Source organism: Idiotropiscis lumnitzeri, chromosome 17, assembly GCF_059441095.1.
Source record: "Idiotropiscis lumnitzeri isolate Australia: NSW breed Sydney's pygmy pipehorse chromosome 17, RoL_Ilum_1.0, whole genome shotgun sequence".
Taxonomy (NCBI): domain Eukaryota; kingdom Metazoa; phylum Chordata; class Actinopteri; order Syngnathiformes; family Syngnathidae; genus Idiotropiscis; species Idiotropiscis lumnitzeri.
In genome coordinates, this window is record NC_142407.1 from 5,808,490 (window position 1) to 5,828,538 (window position 20,049).

General features: G+C 39.4%; 1 protein-coding gene across 1 annotated transcript in view; it reads right to left on the minus strand.

The window, feature by feature from the left end:
• stk10 (serine/threonine kinase 10) overlaps nucleotides 1-20,000 on the minus strand; it is a 36,766-nt gene extending 16,766 nt beyond the window's left edge. The window contains exons 1-5 of the mRNA XM_088279807.1: nucleotides 19,579-20,000; nucleotides 8,423-8,587; nucleotides 3,213-3,261; nucleotides 2,641-2,790; nucleotides 478-550 (exon numbers count right to left, since the gene is read on the minus strand). Of these exons, the coding sequence (XP_088135933.1) occupies nucleotides 478-550; nucleotides 2,641-2,790; nucleotides 3,213-3,261; nucleotides 8,423-8,587; nucleotides 19,579-19,737 (596 nt within the window). The 5' untranslated portion in view covers nucleotides 19,738-20,000. The remainder of the gene's footprint in view (nucleotides 1-477; nucleotides 551-2,640; nucleotides 2,791-3,212; nucleotides 3,262-8,422; nucleotides 8,588-19,578) is intronic.
• Between the last annotated feature and the right edge of the window lie 49 nt (nucleotides 20,001-20,049).

Below are 20,049 nucleotides of genomic sequence, written 5' to 3' on the forward strand. Positions count from 1 at the left end.
TGGAGTTAACTCAAAACTGTCAGAAATAGAGCCTTTCTAGGACTAATTATTGTGGAGTGTTGTTACTCAACTGGGCAGGTCTTTCTTGACGAATACTGAACCAGTTCTAGGAAATGACTGACCAAGCCACATTCACTCGGGGAGAACCCTGTAGTTAAGGATCACTATTGCAGACTTCAAAAGGAGAGAGCTGCCAGCTTGTTCAAGTAAAGAGCTCTAATGTGACTCCAGTCGTGTGAGCAGATATTAGACTTTTTATGGACTGCTGGGTAATTAGCGCCTAAACGATTCCCAAGAATCATCGTATCAGTTTCTACAGGTAAAATTTGGCTTGAGTCTATGACGTTTTTGCAGCTCGGGTTGCAGGAGAGCAATACCGGGAAAAAAAAAAGGGGACGTGTTCCATAATATCAGTACAGCAATAAGTGGCTCTCAATTGTTTAAACCGGGCTCAGAATCAGACCACGTTACACTCACCAATATGGCGTGCCGATGAATGAATCTCTTCTCTGGAGGGTTTTGGTGTTTTTAGCAGACACACCAAAATCAGCTAGAAAACACACAAAAATAATTACATATTGGGACTAACGGTTTGTCTGCTACATGTTTAGAGCCTATAAGCAATGTTTAGAGCATATTTAACATGACAATAGACTGTGGAATGGCCACATAGGTCAAACATTGCCATCATAAAACCGTTAAGATTACTACGGACATTGAGTAGCATTTTGATAGTCCTAATAGTCATAGAAGTGTAAAAATAAGTTAAATATGTCCATTTTAAATTAAATGACCCTGATGGGCTTTTAAATGTTTCCGATGTATTAAACCTAAATCAGTGTTCCACTCACTTCGTTCCTACGACTGACATGAGGTAGGAGGCAGATATTTATCAGCATTCTCCAGGAAAATCAGAAAAGTGTCTTGTTCCTCCGGGTTGTTTCAGAATGATTAGATTATAAATTTTTTTAGGATGATGGTTTTAAGAAACAGCCTTGTCTGAACACACTCAAGACCCAATCCAGCACAACTTTGGTCTATTTGTTGGGTGCTAACAGTTACACGAGCTCATGACGTGAAGGGGTAACAACTTTGAGATTTAATAGGGCAAAGACGGCTGCTAAGGATTCCCTCTTGCATATGCGTTACTAGATATAACCTATGAGACATCACGTTCCTTTTGGCGACGTTGAATCCAGGGTGTGTTCCCCAAGTCTCTCGATGATTAGATGAGGAAATGACAAAATTGTTCATTCAGATATAAAAATCCAAGAGGGTGTAAATGAGTCACTGTGACGACATTGAAGAGGCAACACCCAATATAAGATGCATCAAATTACAATGTTCTAGAAAAGAATGCGAGACAATGGCTAAAAAAAACTAAATATCATTAAAAATGATTCCAAAAAAATACGATAGAAATAAATATAATTAAAAATAGTGGCCAGATCATTAAAAAAAAGTGAAAAGTAACGCAAAATGTGTAAATGGTATAAACTTCGGTTCAATTCTGATATAACACAGTTACGGTAACTAAGAACTTGACACACTGCAACGCCGCAGCAGGTAAAGCCAGTCGAACTAGAAGTAAAGGCAGAGATCTTGAGGGAGTTTTTTTTTTTAGAATACATGCGTGTATGAAATTGTTTAGATAATATAAAATAATGATATCGGCTTCAACATTTGATGTTTGTCTTGAATGGCATTAAAGAAACCACTTGCGCCACTTTTTTTGGGGACAGCTGTGGTTTCAATGTATAACACGCTGACCACTGGGTCGCATACACAACTTTGGCAAAGCAATGTGAAGAATCCAGAGCCCTCTTCAAAACGATCCATGAGGAAAACGGAAAAAAAAAAGAAGGAGCAAGATGTTTTCCCACACAGCGATGCTCCACTTGTGGGTGTTGGCGTTCCCCAATGCCAAGTTTAAATAATAATCTGCAATGCAATTTGATGTTCTTTCAATCCTGCCTCCAATAAGCAATAGAGTTATTTTTAACGCAGTGCACTATTAACGGTGCTTCTCATTGTTAAAATTTGCATAGCGTGTCTTGGCTCCTTTTTTTTTTTTTGCGGTATCAACCACAATAGAGTCGAGCGAGTTTACTGCGCGGGAGATGGCTAATTGATAAAACAGGCAAGACAGACTAGGTTTAGATAGACAAGATTCTAAACAAACAATGCTAACAGTCTTCTGTGATTGACACTTGCCAGCAAGTCAACCAGCTTAGTTGACATGTGTATTTTCCTTTAAATGTAGCTGGGCCCTACATCAAGCATTTTTGGTGGTGGCCATGTAGGGCCAAGCGCTTTGTTTAGTGTCTGAAGAAGTTAATCTGACACCAGAGAATGTGTGCAATGCAGTAAAATGTGATTGATTCATTTAAGTGGGTAAAACTTAAAATATTGAATATTTTGGTTGGCCCGACACAGCCATGCAGTGGCTCAGAGCCACTCTTAATGTAGAATAAACAAAACATAGGCAAAGGCTTTGAAGGTGCATTACATATGTAATGTAACACAATGGTCCGCAGTTGTGCGCAGCCATTTCTTCTGACGCTTGAAATCCTCTTTCAAGGGTCAACAAGAAACGGAAGCCTCTAAAATAGAACAATTAAATGCCCAGTCAACCCTAACCTAGTTTGATGTCCCCATCCAGCATGAGAAGGATGTTGCCAGCCTTCAGGTCTCTGTGGATGATCTTAATGCTGTGGAGGTAGGCTAGAGCCTCCAGCATCTGCCGGCAGACCACCTTTATCTGGGGCTCAGTCAGTCCTCGATCCAACTCTGATAAAAGGAAAAGGTGGAAACAAGGAACAAAAATAGGAAGGATGTAGAGTGAAGTGTTGAACTGATGCCAACGTTGCAAATTCTGATAATAGTGGGTGAATGGCACTAAAAGAAGATTACAAAAGGTCATCGTGTGACTAAAGCTTCACACAGGTAGTCATGTTATGTGGCTAATCCCGGAGAAAGTGTGTTTGGTTTGCTGCAGTGGGGGTACATGCAGATATGAAGACACGGATTACACTGTGAAAACACACAGGGGGTTTCCCACAGCAGAGGATTTCACATTGTGTCTGCTGGCTGGGGCATTCAAGGCCAAATTAGCATTACAAGCATTGTGGACAAAACACTGAAAATATGGCATGCGTGGAACAATGTGGTTATAAAACAAAGTGTGGCGCAGGACAATAGGGAGGATTTACCTAGCATTGTGGCATCCACAGCTCCTCCTGGGCAGAACTCGATCATGATCTGGGAAATGAAAAGGAACTTTGTCACATGATCATTGAGACTATCACATTTTCTTTACATCTTCCCCGCAATCATATGGGCAACACCAAGACCGCTTCTGGAGGATACCACAAGTTCTGAAATAAAACCGATAGGACACTTGATCGCACCACCGCTAATTTCTCGAAATGCCGCCCAGTATTGGTGTCTGACAATCTCCGCCGAGGCTTTGTAACAGGACCGTGAAGTGGTATCGGTGTTGCAGTATCAGAGTATGTTTTATTCGCGTTGGGGAAAAAGAAATAAAATAAAATAGATAAATAATCAACACAATAGTTTCATAATGTACCGTATTTTCCGGACCATAAGCCGCAGCAACTCTTTTGGAGAGAGAGGGGTGAGAAAAGCTGCACTATTGTATTAGCCGCATGGTTCAAAATCTAGGAAATAAGTAGTGGCTTACAGTCCGGAAAATACGGTATTCATTTATTTAAGATATTTGTATAGCTCTACAATTCAATACCGTTGTTCAGTATTATTGAGAATTAAAAGTTAATCACTTCTTCTTGAACGCTCTGATATTGTTTCATCAGTGACATTTAAAAAACAAAACAAAAACAATGTGGTACAAGAGCTAGAATAGCGTCAGAAAGTTTTCGACGATAGTACCCAGGGCCACATATACAGTATAATAGTGGTTAACGGTGAAGTCAAAGCAAAGAGTGAGCGAGGAGAGGAGGAGGAAAAAAGAAAACAGGACACTCCCTGAAATGATGCCTTGTTGGCCAACAGTAACCTCTAACAAGCATCTTTCATTTCCACTCCTCCCATAGAGTTTTTGACACACACACACTATAGGGACAAAAGTAGTGAAATACATTTTTCATTTATCATTCTAGAACCCAAGTCCCACCTCAATATTATTTTTGTCACGTTTCATTGTAGGTATTTCGCAACGTTGGTTGAAACGTTTAAATAATATACAGGTTAATTTATTTACTTTTAAAGTAAATGTTAATGGGAAAAACTTAAAAGCCAAACAGGTAGCCATTACTGCACTTTATGTTAGATGTGCACCACTTTTGAGGCCCTTTTTTTTTAATTTGTTACATAAACCATTTAGCATCATGTCGGCCCATGAGAAAATGCCATCTATCTAAGCAAAGACAACGTATTTAACACTGAACGATACAAGTGAAGTAGTTACAGAGTTCCACTGTGTTATCTTTACTGGCCTATTGACAATCACAGTTGAGACTACTGTTTCCATCTACTTTTGGACCGTATGAAGATCCCTAGGCAGACATCAAGCCTAAAGTACTCCACTTAATCTGAACATGTTCAAAAATGTTAATAGAAATCTGTTTACAATGAATGGCAGTGCAAGAGCAATCATTTTTAAATCTTTTATCCCCACACTTGGGAAGAGAACTCTTCATATTAGCCGGGTAATTCTCGATGAGGTTCACAATCATTCAACTGCCAAACCATTCAAATTGCCAGGTTTCACTGCACAGGGTTCGAGTCATAGGCAAGCCAGGTCTAAATGGAATTTATTTGTTGGTCAAGTGGTTATTGTCTGAAAAAGTGTGTAGTCTGATCCTGTGCTGTAGATACAAAATAAGCATAATGCTCTAATAGCTACGCCATGAGCTCATTGCACTTCGGAATGACAAACCCGTCAAAGCAAAACACTCTGCAAGGGGTGTGGAGTTTCAGTATGGACAAAAAGGTACACACGTGAAAGGGAAGTTGATGCATTGTAATGAAGTACAAGCATACTTTCATAAACATGCACTGAAGTCATATGAGAACAAAGCTTGCATAAAAGTTGAAACGGTGTCAAACAAAATGGAATTTATATTCCACACCAGTGGTTAAAGTTTTTTTCTTTATGGATTATCACTTAAGTGTCACACACGTAACATGGTCGAAAAATATAAATACTCAGATTATCATTATACGCGCGTCTTTCTTTATTAAAATTGACCCCGCATGAGACAATGATCAATATCCTGTGACAAACCTTTGCCAAAATGCACACCACAAGTCACTTTATGGCACTTGACCGGTTTTTGCTGGTCAGTCCCCCGCCTCTGGCCGGGATTTCTGTACTGTTCCGGCCACGAGCCTCCAGCTTTATTCATAAAAATTAAAATCTGGCAAGGCAATGGTATAATTATTTAATTAATGATATCGGTAATCATTATAAACAGCCAATTGGATGAGGTGTGGATAGACAGGGAGACAAGACGTTTCGCAATAATGTAAGTGGTGTTGAAACGTGATGCTGATGTCCGATTGAGTGTATTGTATGCCAAGATTATTAAATTGTTTAACCTTGTATTGAGTGATATGACTTTCTATCTTAATGATAGTTTGTCAGTCATGTATTTTAGTCTCACTAATACTAACAAAGACATACATTAACATAGGTCCAATAAACACTGTAAGAGTTCTATGGTGGCCATAAAGCGCATTAGGTCTTGGAGAAAAAAAACTCAGCTAAGTCTACCATAAAAATTGGTCAGGTCAATTTCTGCCTCAATATTTTCTCTGTGGTACATATGATTTGTTAGTGACAGCCCTAAAGCCCATATATAGCATTACTAGGATTGGCTTTCAGGAGCAACAACACCACATACAGCTTTAACTGCTTTCACACTGAGGAAGCTGTGCAAGTTGGTGAGTAGCAGTGAAACATGTGCCCTGACTGGCTGAGCAACATTTCCACATTGGGCTGGTCCGTTTCATAAAGTCCAGTTCTAAAATTAAACCAAGTGTTTGGTTTTTTGACGTAAAAAAGCATAGATATTAAACTTGGGAGGACCTATTGTAATTTTGTCTATTTTTTATTCTTAAATCACGGTCAAGAAAATCCAAAAAGGTGTAGGCTTAGCTGACGCAGCAGTGTCCCGCTCCATGTCACAGCTCTGTGATTTTCCCACCTCATGTGGAGGGAGAGTTGTAAATAATGTAAACTTCCATTGCAGAGCTGCAGAGTATCTGCAGTCCCCCTAAAGCCTAAATGAATTACAATCACATTCACTGATGAAATAGTGTCGTCATGTTTTGCCTAAGGTATATCAGACTGCCAGCAAAGACAATAGATACCGTCTTCAATTGAGGAACTGCAATGTCATCAAGTCTCCTAGCAACCGCAGCCGGTGCCACTGTACACTAGTATGCAGCGGAACAACCAGAAACACAGACAGTATCACACAAACACCATAAAGCAAAACTTCTGTCACCGTCTGATGTCTGAGTACGGCATGAGCAATTGTTCAATTAAGCCCCAGCTTGACTTTGAATTTAATCTCTGAATCTGTTCACCCCACTGCTGTTTAGCGTTTAATCAAACAATGAAAATCAGTCTTAACGACTATTTTGTTTTGAAGCAAAGAGTCACAAAACCAGCAATAATGAAGTCGATTGTTGTTACCGTACTTTTTTGCAATAAGACAACTACCAATGTCCCTTCAGATGCATTATGCTGCCCAAGTGATTCTAAATGTCTTCTCTGTCTAATGTAAACACTTTTTAGTCATTATATAGCTGTAAGGCAGTTTTTGGAGAATTGGACCTCTTTAGCGACCTCACGCGAGTACCTTATGGTGTTACATTAGTTACCTAATGTTTTCCGCTAATGATTCCAATTACCTATTTCGCTATACCCATAGACTTTTAGATATTATACTATACACTGTATAAGTGTAAGTCACTGGCTCTTAATCAAATACATATACTGATAAAAGAAAATAAAAGTATTGAATAAGACTGCAATGGAAAACGGATGGATGATACAGAATTTAAACACAAAATCAATACTGAAGACAAGCCTGTGTCGCCTTTGAAATGACCGAACCATGAAACACCCCTTCCAAATCTTAAAGTGTTGAGCCTCCAATCCAGATACAGCCGTGAGCTCACAGAGCTACCACACATATAATTAATAATTAGTATTATTTTTAAGTTTATTAAAACCACAAAAAAGCAAGAGCCTAGATTGAAAATTAATCTCTTTAGCAACTCTCCCTGACACAAGGCACTCTAAATCGGCCACGCTAGTGGGCTATCTGAAAGGAAGATACATTTTCTGCAATTGGCAATAGTGAGAGAGCTAGCTGGGTTTCCATTATTTTCACAGAATAAAAGCAATATTTATATATATCATACCATTTTAGCAACTCCCCCCAAAAATTGAGAAACGGAACTTGTAAAATACATAAGAATCAGAGATTTTATGATAAAGGCCCATCAATCAGCGGTACATTACATTGTATATTGTCTGGGATTACCTACAAAGGGAGAAAAGGTTAAGGGGATATTTGTGTAGTATATGGGACAACACACAAACATACATGTCGCTTGAGAAGGCAGGCAAGGATGTTTGTTACACCAACTCTCACTGTATCCAGATCTCACTGTTTGGGAGGGTCGGGGGCGGGGATGAGGGTGTCTTAGGAATTCCAACTATGGCCAACAAAACCCATGACAACATGACAATCATGGAGGCTATGCCACAGCTGTGTTTGTGTGCATGCTGCAGTTTTGCATGAAGTAGTTGCAATTGACTAAATACAATTTCAAAAAGAATATACATTCAAACAGCGAAGAGATTTGCACACTTTTAAAACACAGTTCTGCAAAAGAAAAACAGTTCCCTATCAAAGTGGACCACCAACGTTATTTATATTGTCACATTTGTATTTGAACAGTGCAACATTACAATGACAACTATCTTTAGTCTTTTGGCTGGCTTGCAATTCCTAAAATATTCAAGGTCACAGTACAGCGCGAGGTCATTATTTTCCTTGGCCGGAAGAACCTAAAGATTAAAGAGGGGGTTTGACAATTTATACTCAAGTGAAAAATAGCTCAAGAGCAGAAAACTGCACTGAAAGCAATACACTTCACATTCCTGCAGTAACATCAGGGGCAGGCTCGGGTCAACTCAAATGCATTATGGCACCCGAGGGATTTCAACTCTGTATTGTCATCTTTCACTTTTAACAGACCAAGTCTCATGGGAGAAATCAAGCTTTGATGACATGTTTCCCTAATATATCCAGTCAGCTACAGAGCAGCGAGAACATCCTGTCAACATGTGAGCTACATTTAGTTTTGATTTCTATTGTGCTCTGTTTTCAAAAAGGAAGGTAGCAAAATAAGTGGTGCCTACCCAGAGGTAGTTGTTGTAATAATAGGCGTCCAGGAGCTTGACAATGAAGTGGTGGTCACATTTGGCCAGGATTTCGATCTCAACCATGTAGTCCTCCAGCTCTTCTTCGCATTTGGTTTGGATCACTTTGGCCGCAGCCAGAACGCCAGTCTCCTTATTGCAGGCCTGGTGGACATGATAAAGGATGCTATTAAAAATTACACAATATGAAGACGTTTTTGAATGTGTAAATGTGTCAATCTTTAGCTTCAAAACAGGTTTGAAACATGCTGCAGGGTGTTTGAATTATTTCTGTACTAGGCTAGAAACGGATGGACATAAAGACCAAATTGTATTCACCTATTGTTTGTATAATATGTGCTACTCCACAAAAAGATCAATATTAACTGACCTTTTGAAGAAGTCGAGTATGAGGAAAAGTTATGAACTTTCAACAAATTTGAAGAAGTGTTACAAAAAATAGAACCGTCACAAGACGCATTCTCTGCACACAAAAAACACAACTAAAAATTCAATGTGCCAATAAGGTTTGTAATGCACTGGATCTTGGGCCGAGTCAAGCCCTTGTAACTTTTAAGAGCCAATTGGGCCACTGTTTAAAATAATTAAATAAATAAAAAATACTGCATAGAGTATTTTCTTTTTAAATCACGTCTTCTTTATGTGAAATAATTTTTAATTTTTTTTCATTTGTTCAGACAACAGAGGTTTTTTTTCTTTTAGGTAAAACTAATCAAAAATACTGCGTGTTTGGTATTTCTCTGCATGCACGCATGCAATCAGCAACCACCAAACGCCACCCAAGAAAAAAAGACCCTGGCCCCCCCCATTGAACTACAGGAAACAGACCAAACAACCAATTGACTTCTAATGACTCCCTGTTTCACAGGAGCTGTGGGAAAACATCTGAATCAACAGTAGGAGTTTGCAGCGATACACTTCTTTACCATGGTGCGCCCGTAAAGTGTGTGCACAGAACGCCCACCACCAGGGGCAACCCAAGGTGTGAGTCAACAGGACGTTTCACCCAACCATCAAACCGTCAAGCCGTCAGCCGGTCGGTTAACAAGACTCGAAACGGTAAACACCAAGACGCCAGATACTCACTCCTCTGTGAGGATCTCAGCACTCTGTTATACAACCCTTCTCCAGAAAAAACCCGCAAGGATAAATTGAGCTGTCTCACTTTAAGGCCACAACTGAGGAAATGCATACCGTTTCAAACCAATAAAGTAATACAAACCAATCCAATATGTTTTTGCCACAAGCATGTAAACGTGCCAAATACAAATTGCATTCAGGAATTCTTATTCTCAAAGATCAATACATTAAGTATGTCTCAATGTTTCTTAAATTTCTACAACCAATTTTCAGTAAATATTTTTAGTTGTTTTGACAAACTTAAATTTTGTTGGGGTAACTATCAGCGAACTACCTTGACCTCTTGTTGGCCAGCCCTGTAGTTTCCCATTTGAAAAAAGGGGTGCAAACGCTCCTGTTTACATGGACACAGGTATAAACTGTATACAAATCCATGAGAGGAAATGACCAGGAAAGGCCGTATGACGTCAGTGTATAAGTGTGGAATGTTTGGTCACAAACGCGGTAAAAAAAAGGGCATCCTGAAAGTTATGCTGCATTATTCCAAAAGATTAGCGTCAATATGAGAATTTAAAGCACAAATATTTTGCCACTTCAGCGGCTGCTAATGTCATACCCTAGCTCTTATACAGAAAGGGCCGGCGTACGCTGCTTGAGCTTTAAATGTTTCACACTTTCCTCAAAATCTTTGTTCAAGTCTGGATTCTATAGCGATAAGAGCAACAAGTTGGAACTCAATGTTGCCAGATGTCAGCTTTTGCTTCATCACAGCTTTGTCATGTTGCAGCAAACAACCTTAGATGTATTCTTACTGTGAAAAACTACAAAGTATAGTATGAAGCAATTCCCCCACGAACACATTGTCATAACTAAAGTAACAATGCTGACCAGGAAAAAAAAAAAAGTCTCAGGCCTTTCTTGTTTTTCCTGTTTAGAATTCTCAGATACAGAGAGCGAGCCCTACCTTTCATCCTGATGACCTCACTAATTGTCTGCCACATGACACATCTTTTGTCTTGTAACATCTGTCTTCCTACATAGTTTGTTTAGCCATCAGTCTGCAGTCAGTGTCGCTATTTTCAGCCAGCAAAAGACGTGATGGAGCAACAAAATCAGATTCATCAAATCATTACCCACTGGACAGTTTGCCTTAAAACTCTTGGACCACCAAAATATTGTTCCCTTTGGCAATAATGGAAACAAATAGTTTGACCAGGGACAAGGTTGTTGTCATTGTAAATACATTTGTGGGAATGTAATTTTTGCCTAATAAACCCCAATAAATGGAAAAGCTTTTTTTTCCCCAAGACAATTCTGAATTGTTTACTATAAATAAAACAATTCAGCTGTCAACATGACCTAATCAAATTATAAAAGCTTCTATTTTTATTCTTCCGATTTGCAGAGATGGGCTTTCCGTCCCAGGGACGGAAAAACCCGCCCATTTTGAGGAGGAAGGACAAGAATTTTTTCTCCTTTCTTAAAGGACATACTAAGCAAGGACACAAGCGGGTTTTCCTCCAACCCTGTAATCATCCATAACCAAGTCAAGTACAGCAGGGTGTATAGAATTCAAATATTTGCACTTGGAGCTGAATGAAATCTTGTTATGCTGCTGCGTGTCCTAGTCGTTTAACTAAGAGTTTAGGAGAGAATGAGAGAAACAGAGAGACTAAAGTGTGCAAAAACACGGAAGCCATAAGCATAGCTGTGTGAAGAAGCAATTGAGAGCCAAAATAAGGATCTTAAGTTGTGTTTAATTTGAGCAAAGGGATGGAGTGCAACAAATACAGGCATCTCAAGAGTACGACTCAGGTCAGAGCGCATCTATGATTTTGCCTCGTATAACAACAAAAGGGTCCAGTATGCTGTAAAACAATAGCTGCATTTGGGACGAAAAGCAAGGACGGAAGCATTTTAAAAGGATGAAGATGGACGGGGAGGCAGGATGATTATTTTATAAATATTTTATGAATAAGGATGCCCAGATCGCAGAAGGACTGGCAAAATATTGTGAAGTGCCCATTTATAAAATCTAGATAGGTCCAAACCAAGAATGGGCATAATTCAGAACAGAAACAGAACAACATGAGCAGATGTGCCGTTTATTCAACCTTAACTCATTTAATTTCCAAGAACAGCAAAACATCCGCTATGGAAAGTTGCGCTACCTCCATGCAGACCACCAGGCCATATTATTTAGCATCGGTAAGGAAACAGGAGTTCAGAACATCCATAAAAGCCCTTACCCATCCCATTAATAATATATTTAAAAAATAAATTAACCTAAGAGTCAGGCCTAAACCCTAAATACATCACGTCAATTTAGTGTCACAACAGGACCTCACAAATGGTACTCATGACATTGGAAAATAAGTCAGTGAATAACTTCAAACAAACTGCATTAAGATTTTCAACTAAATGATTCAGACGATTTCACATGCAGACAGGTATTTTCCACTAAAAACATCTCCTTTCCAGGGAAGACTTTTACCTTGTATGAAAACTCCACCCCTCACTGCCTTTCCTCCTACTCCTTCATCCACATTCCATATGCACCACCCAGGGCTTAAAGCCAAAACATTATTTTCACCAGAATAGCCTTTTAAATCAATTTTCCCCTCTTCACTTACAGATAAGGTAAATTACAGTAAAATGTTCTAGCAAATTGCAGGGCCTGACCGGTCCCTTTCTGCTGTCATGCCTTTTTCCGCTCTGGCACGGTCTTTTCTCAGGCAGATTTATACAAGAAGGAAAGGTGACATTGATATTTTTGCATTTCAAAAATTACCAACATGCAGATATATGATTGCTTTTGCAATTTGTCATTGGCTAACTTGCCTTTTGGCATTTCCTTCCATCAGGATCCTTTCTTGTCATTTGGAAAACAATGTGAAGTGTCTTTTTTTATTGCAATTAAAGTCAGTTTTTGCTTTTCAAAAAAAAATTGTTGCGATGGGGGGTTGGAGAAGTTGCAAACTGTACAACACCGACTGCTTTTGTAAACAACTCCTCTATGTCCGCAGCAATATTGCTTTGAACTGCCACTATCTTTTTTTTTTTTTTTAAGTTTTACGCAACAACATAATCAAATAAACTGATTAATTATCCAGCTGTACTTATACCTATCACACGCCTGCATGACGTGAAGAGCTGTCATCAAACATAAGAAATAACGTAATTTCTGAAAGAGAAGTCCCTTTGTGCTGGGAGGGTGTTCGTAGTGAAGGATTAATTTTTTTTTTTAACCCGGCAGCACAACAGTACCTCTCTTACATAACTTGCCAACTGACTCAAAAGCATGAATTAAAGCATTTACAGAAGGGAACTAACTGGGTGTGAAGCACACCCTAAATAAAGACGGAACACAGGCCTTGCCAAAATAAAACATGCTGAAAACAACATTTCTAACACATAAAGCGGGTTGCTTAGGTTGGGAAATAATGGGCTGGCTGACCACAGGATGAATGAAACAATTCCCAGAGAGAATGAAGATTTGTTTAGAGAACGTTTGACAGAAAAAAGGCAACTAGTACCAATAGGTTTCTTGCAAAGACCTCCACTTGATCAGATCCCTGCGACCACAACCGGTATGAAAGCATAAGTGCCGGAAACAATACGAAACGAGGGGGACTCCCCATATGATGAGCCCACACCCAGCATGCAGTTTCTTATCAGTCGCCGTGGGGCCAGCTGGCTCCTGAGATTATACTCAGCACTGGTGATGACCTCACATGAGACGCATCACACTACAGGACATGTTTGCACAATTCTAAATTGAGCATAAATTCAAGTAAACTTTTTTTTTTTTCCCAAAAGAGGAAGTGCCCCTCCCTTCCACTGAAGACACTCTTGTTAAGTTTCTCTTTCATTTGATTAGAGGCGTGATTGAGAGTTACTGAAAGCTAAAACATCTAATTTGGATCAACCTGGAGGTGCAACACACACCTACATGGCAGAACCTTAGGGGCATCACTGACAATGACAGCTTGATGGAGCTCAACCATAAACAGGCTGCACGTGTTCATGGAAACACTTCAGCGGCAGCGACAGAAGGGAAATGGGCTAAACGGCACGTGGCTCATTAATTAGTGAGGGGAAACATTTGCGACTTCACTTGACACCCATATCTCTCTCCCATGAATGCAAGTTTGCAAGGAAGGATCAAATTAAAATAAATTAAATAAAACTGAATAAAAACTAGGCAAGACTTAAGTCCCACATCCAGGCCTTTTTTGCCCGACGCTTTTTTTCTCCATTGTTTGTGGATAAGAAAGAACCGATTTTTCCCCGTGTGGACGGATTTAATTTTTTTCCCCATTACAAGTGCAAAAATGGACTGACATTAGTATACTGCTCGCGTAAAGGGACAGTGTACTTCAAGGCAGTATACATTATGAATGCTCAGGGTCCAACATACGGTTTTTGGGTTGTGCCCATGCCGGGTCACCATGAGCCAATTTGTTGGCAGCCCTACCAGAACTGACACTGGCTCCGATTTAAAACAATACATAATGTGATTCATAATTATCTATGTACGCATACCTGCGTTTGGAATTGAGAAGTTTGTTCGTCTTAGAGGCCAAAACATGCGAGTACGAAGCCATTGGGCTATTAAGGCAGACGCTCAAAAAAAATAAAAAAAATAAAATATATATATATATATATATATATATATATATATATATATATATATATATATATATATTAGGGCTGGGCGATAAACCGAAAATTTACCGTTACCGAAATTTATTAGAATGACCGACATCATTTTGCCCATGTCGGTAAATTCGGTGTCTTAAAAAAAAAAAAAAAAAAAAGTATTTTCTGTCTGCGGCGATGCTCATGCCCCTTTAAGACGGCTCCAGCGCGTGTAGTCACGTGACTCCTCCCTTCTGAACAAGAATGTAAACAAGACGAGTTCGTAGCTGGCGATTCAAATCCTGAAGCGGCTGACACGGCTGCGGACGAAGTAACGTTAGTTGAAATTGTTCCTGTCGCGCTTGTCCCGAAAATAAAGTGGACATCTGTCGTTTGGAAATGTTTTGGGTTCCATAAAGACGATGTTTAAGCAAAAAAACATGAACTACAAAGTGCATCGTAAGCACCTGAAACAGCGCGTCCAACCTTTTCTTTTTGACCACCCACAACACAACCATGCTGTTGACTTGGAGCTTGTGCTAAAAGTTCAAAGTGAGGAGCAAGTTTGGACAAGTGACAACAGCCCATAACGGAGGCGACACCATACGAGAGAACGTCTCAGAGGTGGACGCGATAGCCGAGCACATAGCTAAAGATAGAGCTCCTCTTGTTACAATGGAGCGGACAGGATTTAAACGCCTCATGAAAGTAGCCGACAAGAGGTACGAAAATATTTGTCGCAAACAGCACTTCCCGATATGGACAACATCGGGACGGGAGCGGAGACATGTCAAGCATTTTGCATCCACATCCGACTTGTGGTCGAGTCGCAACATGGATCCCTGTTTGAGCCCGACTGTGCATTACATAGACGACAAGTGGCGACTGCGCACCGGAGTACTCGAGACGGCACATTTTCCTAATGAAGCACACTTGTTTATTTGGCACTGGCATTCCATTGACATTTTTTTCCATTTTATTTAGCATTTTGTTTACAGGCGACTAGCGCCTTTGCACCTGGCATTATTTAGATTGTTTACACGATACCTTTACACAAATCTAGGCCTTTGCAAATGGAATTACAGCATCTCGGCACAATATATTTACATAAAAAGATTTTGTGAGAGGTACCCTTTTTCTCCTGTTCTTTGTGACATTGTTCAAGTCACGCAAAGCAAGCTAGTTTGAATGTTTATTCAAATGATTTTTGTACTTCTATTTTTCATTGAAAGTAATGCGTACCAGTTGGTCAATAAAAAAAGCAGTTAATATGCATTTCCTGCATTTATTTTGATTTTGGTCCTCAGGGGGAATTTATCGCGCATTTATCGTTATCGAGGTAAAACTGCCTAATTTATCGCGATATTGATTTTAGGTCATATCGCCCAGCCCTAATATATATATATATATATATATACATACATATATACACACACATATATACACACACACATACACACACACACACACACACACACACACACACACACACACATATATATATATATATGTCAAGTACATGGATATTGTAATTTCAAACAATGTGTGATCAAATTTAGAATTACATATAATATGCCAAACTACTAATAAGCCTAACTGTGGATGAAAGGTGAAGCATGTAGCAGGGGCCAACATTAATATGGGTTTAAGGTTTTTGACTGGTGGCCGTGTTAGATCTGGTATTGGCCCCATATACAGTATTCATGATAATAAATTAAAATCCTTTCAGAAAATATTACTTCTATATAGTGGTTTCGCATGAGATGTTTTTTTTTTTTTTTTTTTTTTTTAATATTCGGGTTAAAAAGCAAGAATGTGCTGATCATATTTTTTCAGGAAATTTTTTAAAGGCCAGGCACAGTCAGTATCCGTATGGTGGCCTGATACAGTCTCATGCCGGCCCAGGACAATCGGCCAAATCATTTCCGTCCGACCCTAGTGTCATCTCAGTGGTCAAAATGCAAATATCACATCAGTGGACTCTTAACCCATCCGCTTTAAAAACATTTAAAAAAAAAATTAAACGTATGCCCCGATAATCACATGATGGCTCTTATGTAGGACAATGATGTTTAATATAGTGGACAAACAGGACGATTATCTGTAGACAGGCAGATCCATTATTTCTTCACACCCATCAACTGAGAAATGAAAATACATTTGGAGTCACTGTTGTTTATGCAGGACTCATGCATGAGAGAGGACCACCCACTCGAGACAAAGGGAAGGGTGTAAAGCGTGCTGGAATACTTGACACTTGATTTTGCAACAAAAGCATGACAGCATGCTAGGATTTTAAATGCAAAGTATTATGCATTTTCTAAATTCAAATCTCAGGGGTCAAGTCCTCACATGACTATATTTTTAGGGCTGCATCGATTCACGCAAGTCCCGATTTGATTTTCAGTTCCCGATTTCGATTCAATATATTTATTTTTTCTGATTGCTACCTTGCTTGTCTCAGTGTGCTCGTGTGGTGCTGCAGACATCCATAAACGCAATACGCATTGATGTTTAGCGCAAGCATGTAACCGTTTAGTGCATTTTAAATAGAAACAAAAACTATAGACTGTACCGAGTTGCACCATTACTATGAAACTACCTAAAAATAAAAAAAAAGCAACTTGTAAACACATTTGATTTTTTTCGTATTGTACAAGATTGTGTGCGGTGTTCCACCAAACGCACAAGGTAGCCTGGGTATGTGTGTGTATTCACACACACGACAGTCCCAGTCAGAAATTAAAATCGGGCATCAGCAAAGCTTCCTTTTAAGGTGCTCATTTATCACCGCTGTGCCAATATGAGGGGATGTTGACATCGTATTTAGAAATTGTGTGTAGCTATGCATTTCGTACCCAGCAGAGACATGAGAGAGCAGTTCTGGTTAACATTGTGTTTCGAATCAATTGATTTTTTTTTTTTTTACATAAATATCAAAGCATATTATGAGCAGTTTATATCAATGTTAAGTCGATTTTTGATTAATTTTTACATCCCTAATATATTTTTTTTTAAAGTGAAGCCTAGGAACTTTGTGAGTTATTGGACACGTCAAGACTCTGAACCTCACTCAAGTACAGGATTCCTCACTATAGTTGACCAAGGGTGCTTTTTAACATGAAAACCTTCCTTAACATATACTCACATTCAGTATGATTTGCCATCAAAACGCCTTTGAGCAAAAGCTGTTATTTTCCCCATGGGGTCATTAACGCTCTAGTTGGAGCTTGACAGCAGCACAATGCACGGTGATGATAAAGCCACTATTACGGTGGTCAGAGTTGAACAGAGAGATCAAAAGGCTCTCTTCAATAAATGAATTAGCTCATCGGGGAGTCACTCAAAACAATCACTTAACATTTTTTATAAGTTGATATACTCTTCCCTAGTTAAGATGGAACCATTTAATCACTTGAGGCCCCGGGTGCATGAAGATATAGTCCTACAACGTCCTCACTTCGCAATCATTCTCTCATTCTCCATCTGACATCTGCAGGTGTTGAACTGTCCCTCCGTCCATCCACTCATGCAAATCAAAAAGCTGAAGTGTGTCCATATGACAAAGGACAAAAACTGAGGGGACGCATGACGTATATCATGGAGGGAATCTGAGATACCAACTACGACGTCCAATTCCAATTCAGTTCAGCTGGTTAAGAAAAGGATGAGTGCTAAGAAACATTTGCCCTTCCAGGAACAATCTATATCAAAGTACCCCCTTAACCATTTGACCATTGGATAAATATACAACACGTGTGTGCTGAGGATACAAAAGGTGTCGGGCAGCAAGTACATTGACAAGCCATAGTACAAACACAATTATGTATCTTTATTCCTGACATGGTCGATTAAAACTGCAGTTTACATTCAATATTGACTTCCAGTAAAGCACTACTCCTTTAATGCAGACCGCCAAAGTGTCAGTGACATCCACTGTACTCAACAGGGCGGTGAACAGACACTGGCAACTTGTACTGGAGGAAAATAGTTGGGCAAACACATCCAGATTAAACCTGAGCCAAAGTTCTACTGCAACTTTTTGGAAGGAATGGATACAAGAGTCCTTTCAGTATCCCTGCAGCTGGATTTACTTGGGATTCCTGAACAGGGAAGGGGCGTGGGTAGTCGACTTAAAATATGTGTTAAACCGATTGTGCATGCGACTGTTGTTTCTAGAAACATCGGAAACTCGTTGGTCTTGTTTGTTTTGGAAACTTCAGGAAAAAGAGTGAACAGCAAAATAAGAGTCTAAAGGCGTAATGGAAAATAAAGATACGTGGAGCCCAACTTCTTAACGAATACAGGAGGTCACTCGGTTAAGTTGGTGATAATCAAAGCAAAATGGGGATGTGTCCAAATGGCTTTTTTTTTTCTTTAAGGTAACGTGACAACAAAAACCACAATGATTTTGTTGTTTAAGGTCACATGACCAAAAAAAAAAAACTCCTGATTTTATTCGTTAAGGACACATGACAACATAAGACAAAGAGGGGAAGAGGAGAGCATTATTTGGAATTGGAAATTTAAGGGTAACAAAAAAGATTTTGTTAAGATATCATGCTAATAAACATTAAGAGGGGAAGAGAGCATTACTTGGATTTTGAAAAACACCAATTAAAATTGACAGCTTCAAAAACACGTTAACTAGCTCAAGGGGTCCAACAATTTTAATTTGGGCCAACATCAATTAATACACTTTGATATAAACACCCTCCTTTGACCTTTCACTAATGTTACTCTCACTCGTGTTAATTATTCACTGACAAATTCACATGAAAATTCACATGAAAACTTTGACAGGCAGAAATTTTTAGATATACATCAAAATTCCACGGAGTCTTACTTGGCTGATGAAGTACCTCTTCACCAAATGTATTACTGTAATTTTTGCATAATCCTGTTTACTAACTAACAAATCGTCTGGCATTTAGCCAGATCACAGCATCATTAAATACCAACATGGTTGCCCCTCCAAGGAAAAAAAAAATCATGTCTGTGTAAAAAGGTCGAATTGAGACAACCCTTATTTAATTCCTTGTTATTGTATTTCTTCTAAAATTATTCAATTATGCTATTGGGCTAATGACATGCAAAAAAACACACATGCTCCTTTGTAGCAGTAATTGCAGCAGGTGTCAATTATATTACATCACACAACATTATTAGAGAAGTTCATTCCTGACCCCGGCTAGCGGTTACACTAACTATTAAGAGTAGAAACTGGATTATGTGTCTCCAATTCAGGCAAAATTGGGTTGTAATTTTCCAAATGTTTGCCAATGAGTCAAAAACCAGGTGTCAAGAGTTCCCATACATTTGAATGAAGTACTCAAATGGTTTTTTTTTTCTGAGAAAGGTTTTCACAAGTCTTAAAATAATTTGTCACTATATTGGCGCGGGTTCCACATTACCTTGTATACTTTTCCAAACGCGCCATCGCCAAGCTCGCCCACAATATCCCACTGGTCGCTTGGGTTGATGTCCCGGTGGACGTGCTCGTACTGTTTGACTTTCTTTTTAATATCGAGAGTGGGCAAACGCAGTATTTTGCTGAATCTGGCCAGCGCCATTCTTCAAGCTATGCCTTTAAATTGAATTACAAGTTCAACTCGGATCTAGTTACGTACGCGGCACGTGCACTGCCCATAAAAGAAGGGGGAAAAACTTCACAAAGTCACGTATGTCTTCAAAGGGTTATTCCACTGCGTCCATGTCGACAGAGCGCTATGTGGGTAGCGAGGTTAAAACCTCACGCATTTTCATTCATCCGCGTTGGCCACCTGCAACACTTCAAAGCCAGGAGTGAAACTGTTCTGGCTCCAGGCTGCCAACTTGTTGCCTCTCAACAAGCCGAAAGAGCAGCCCCACCTTACGTCAAGTAC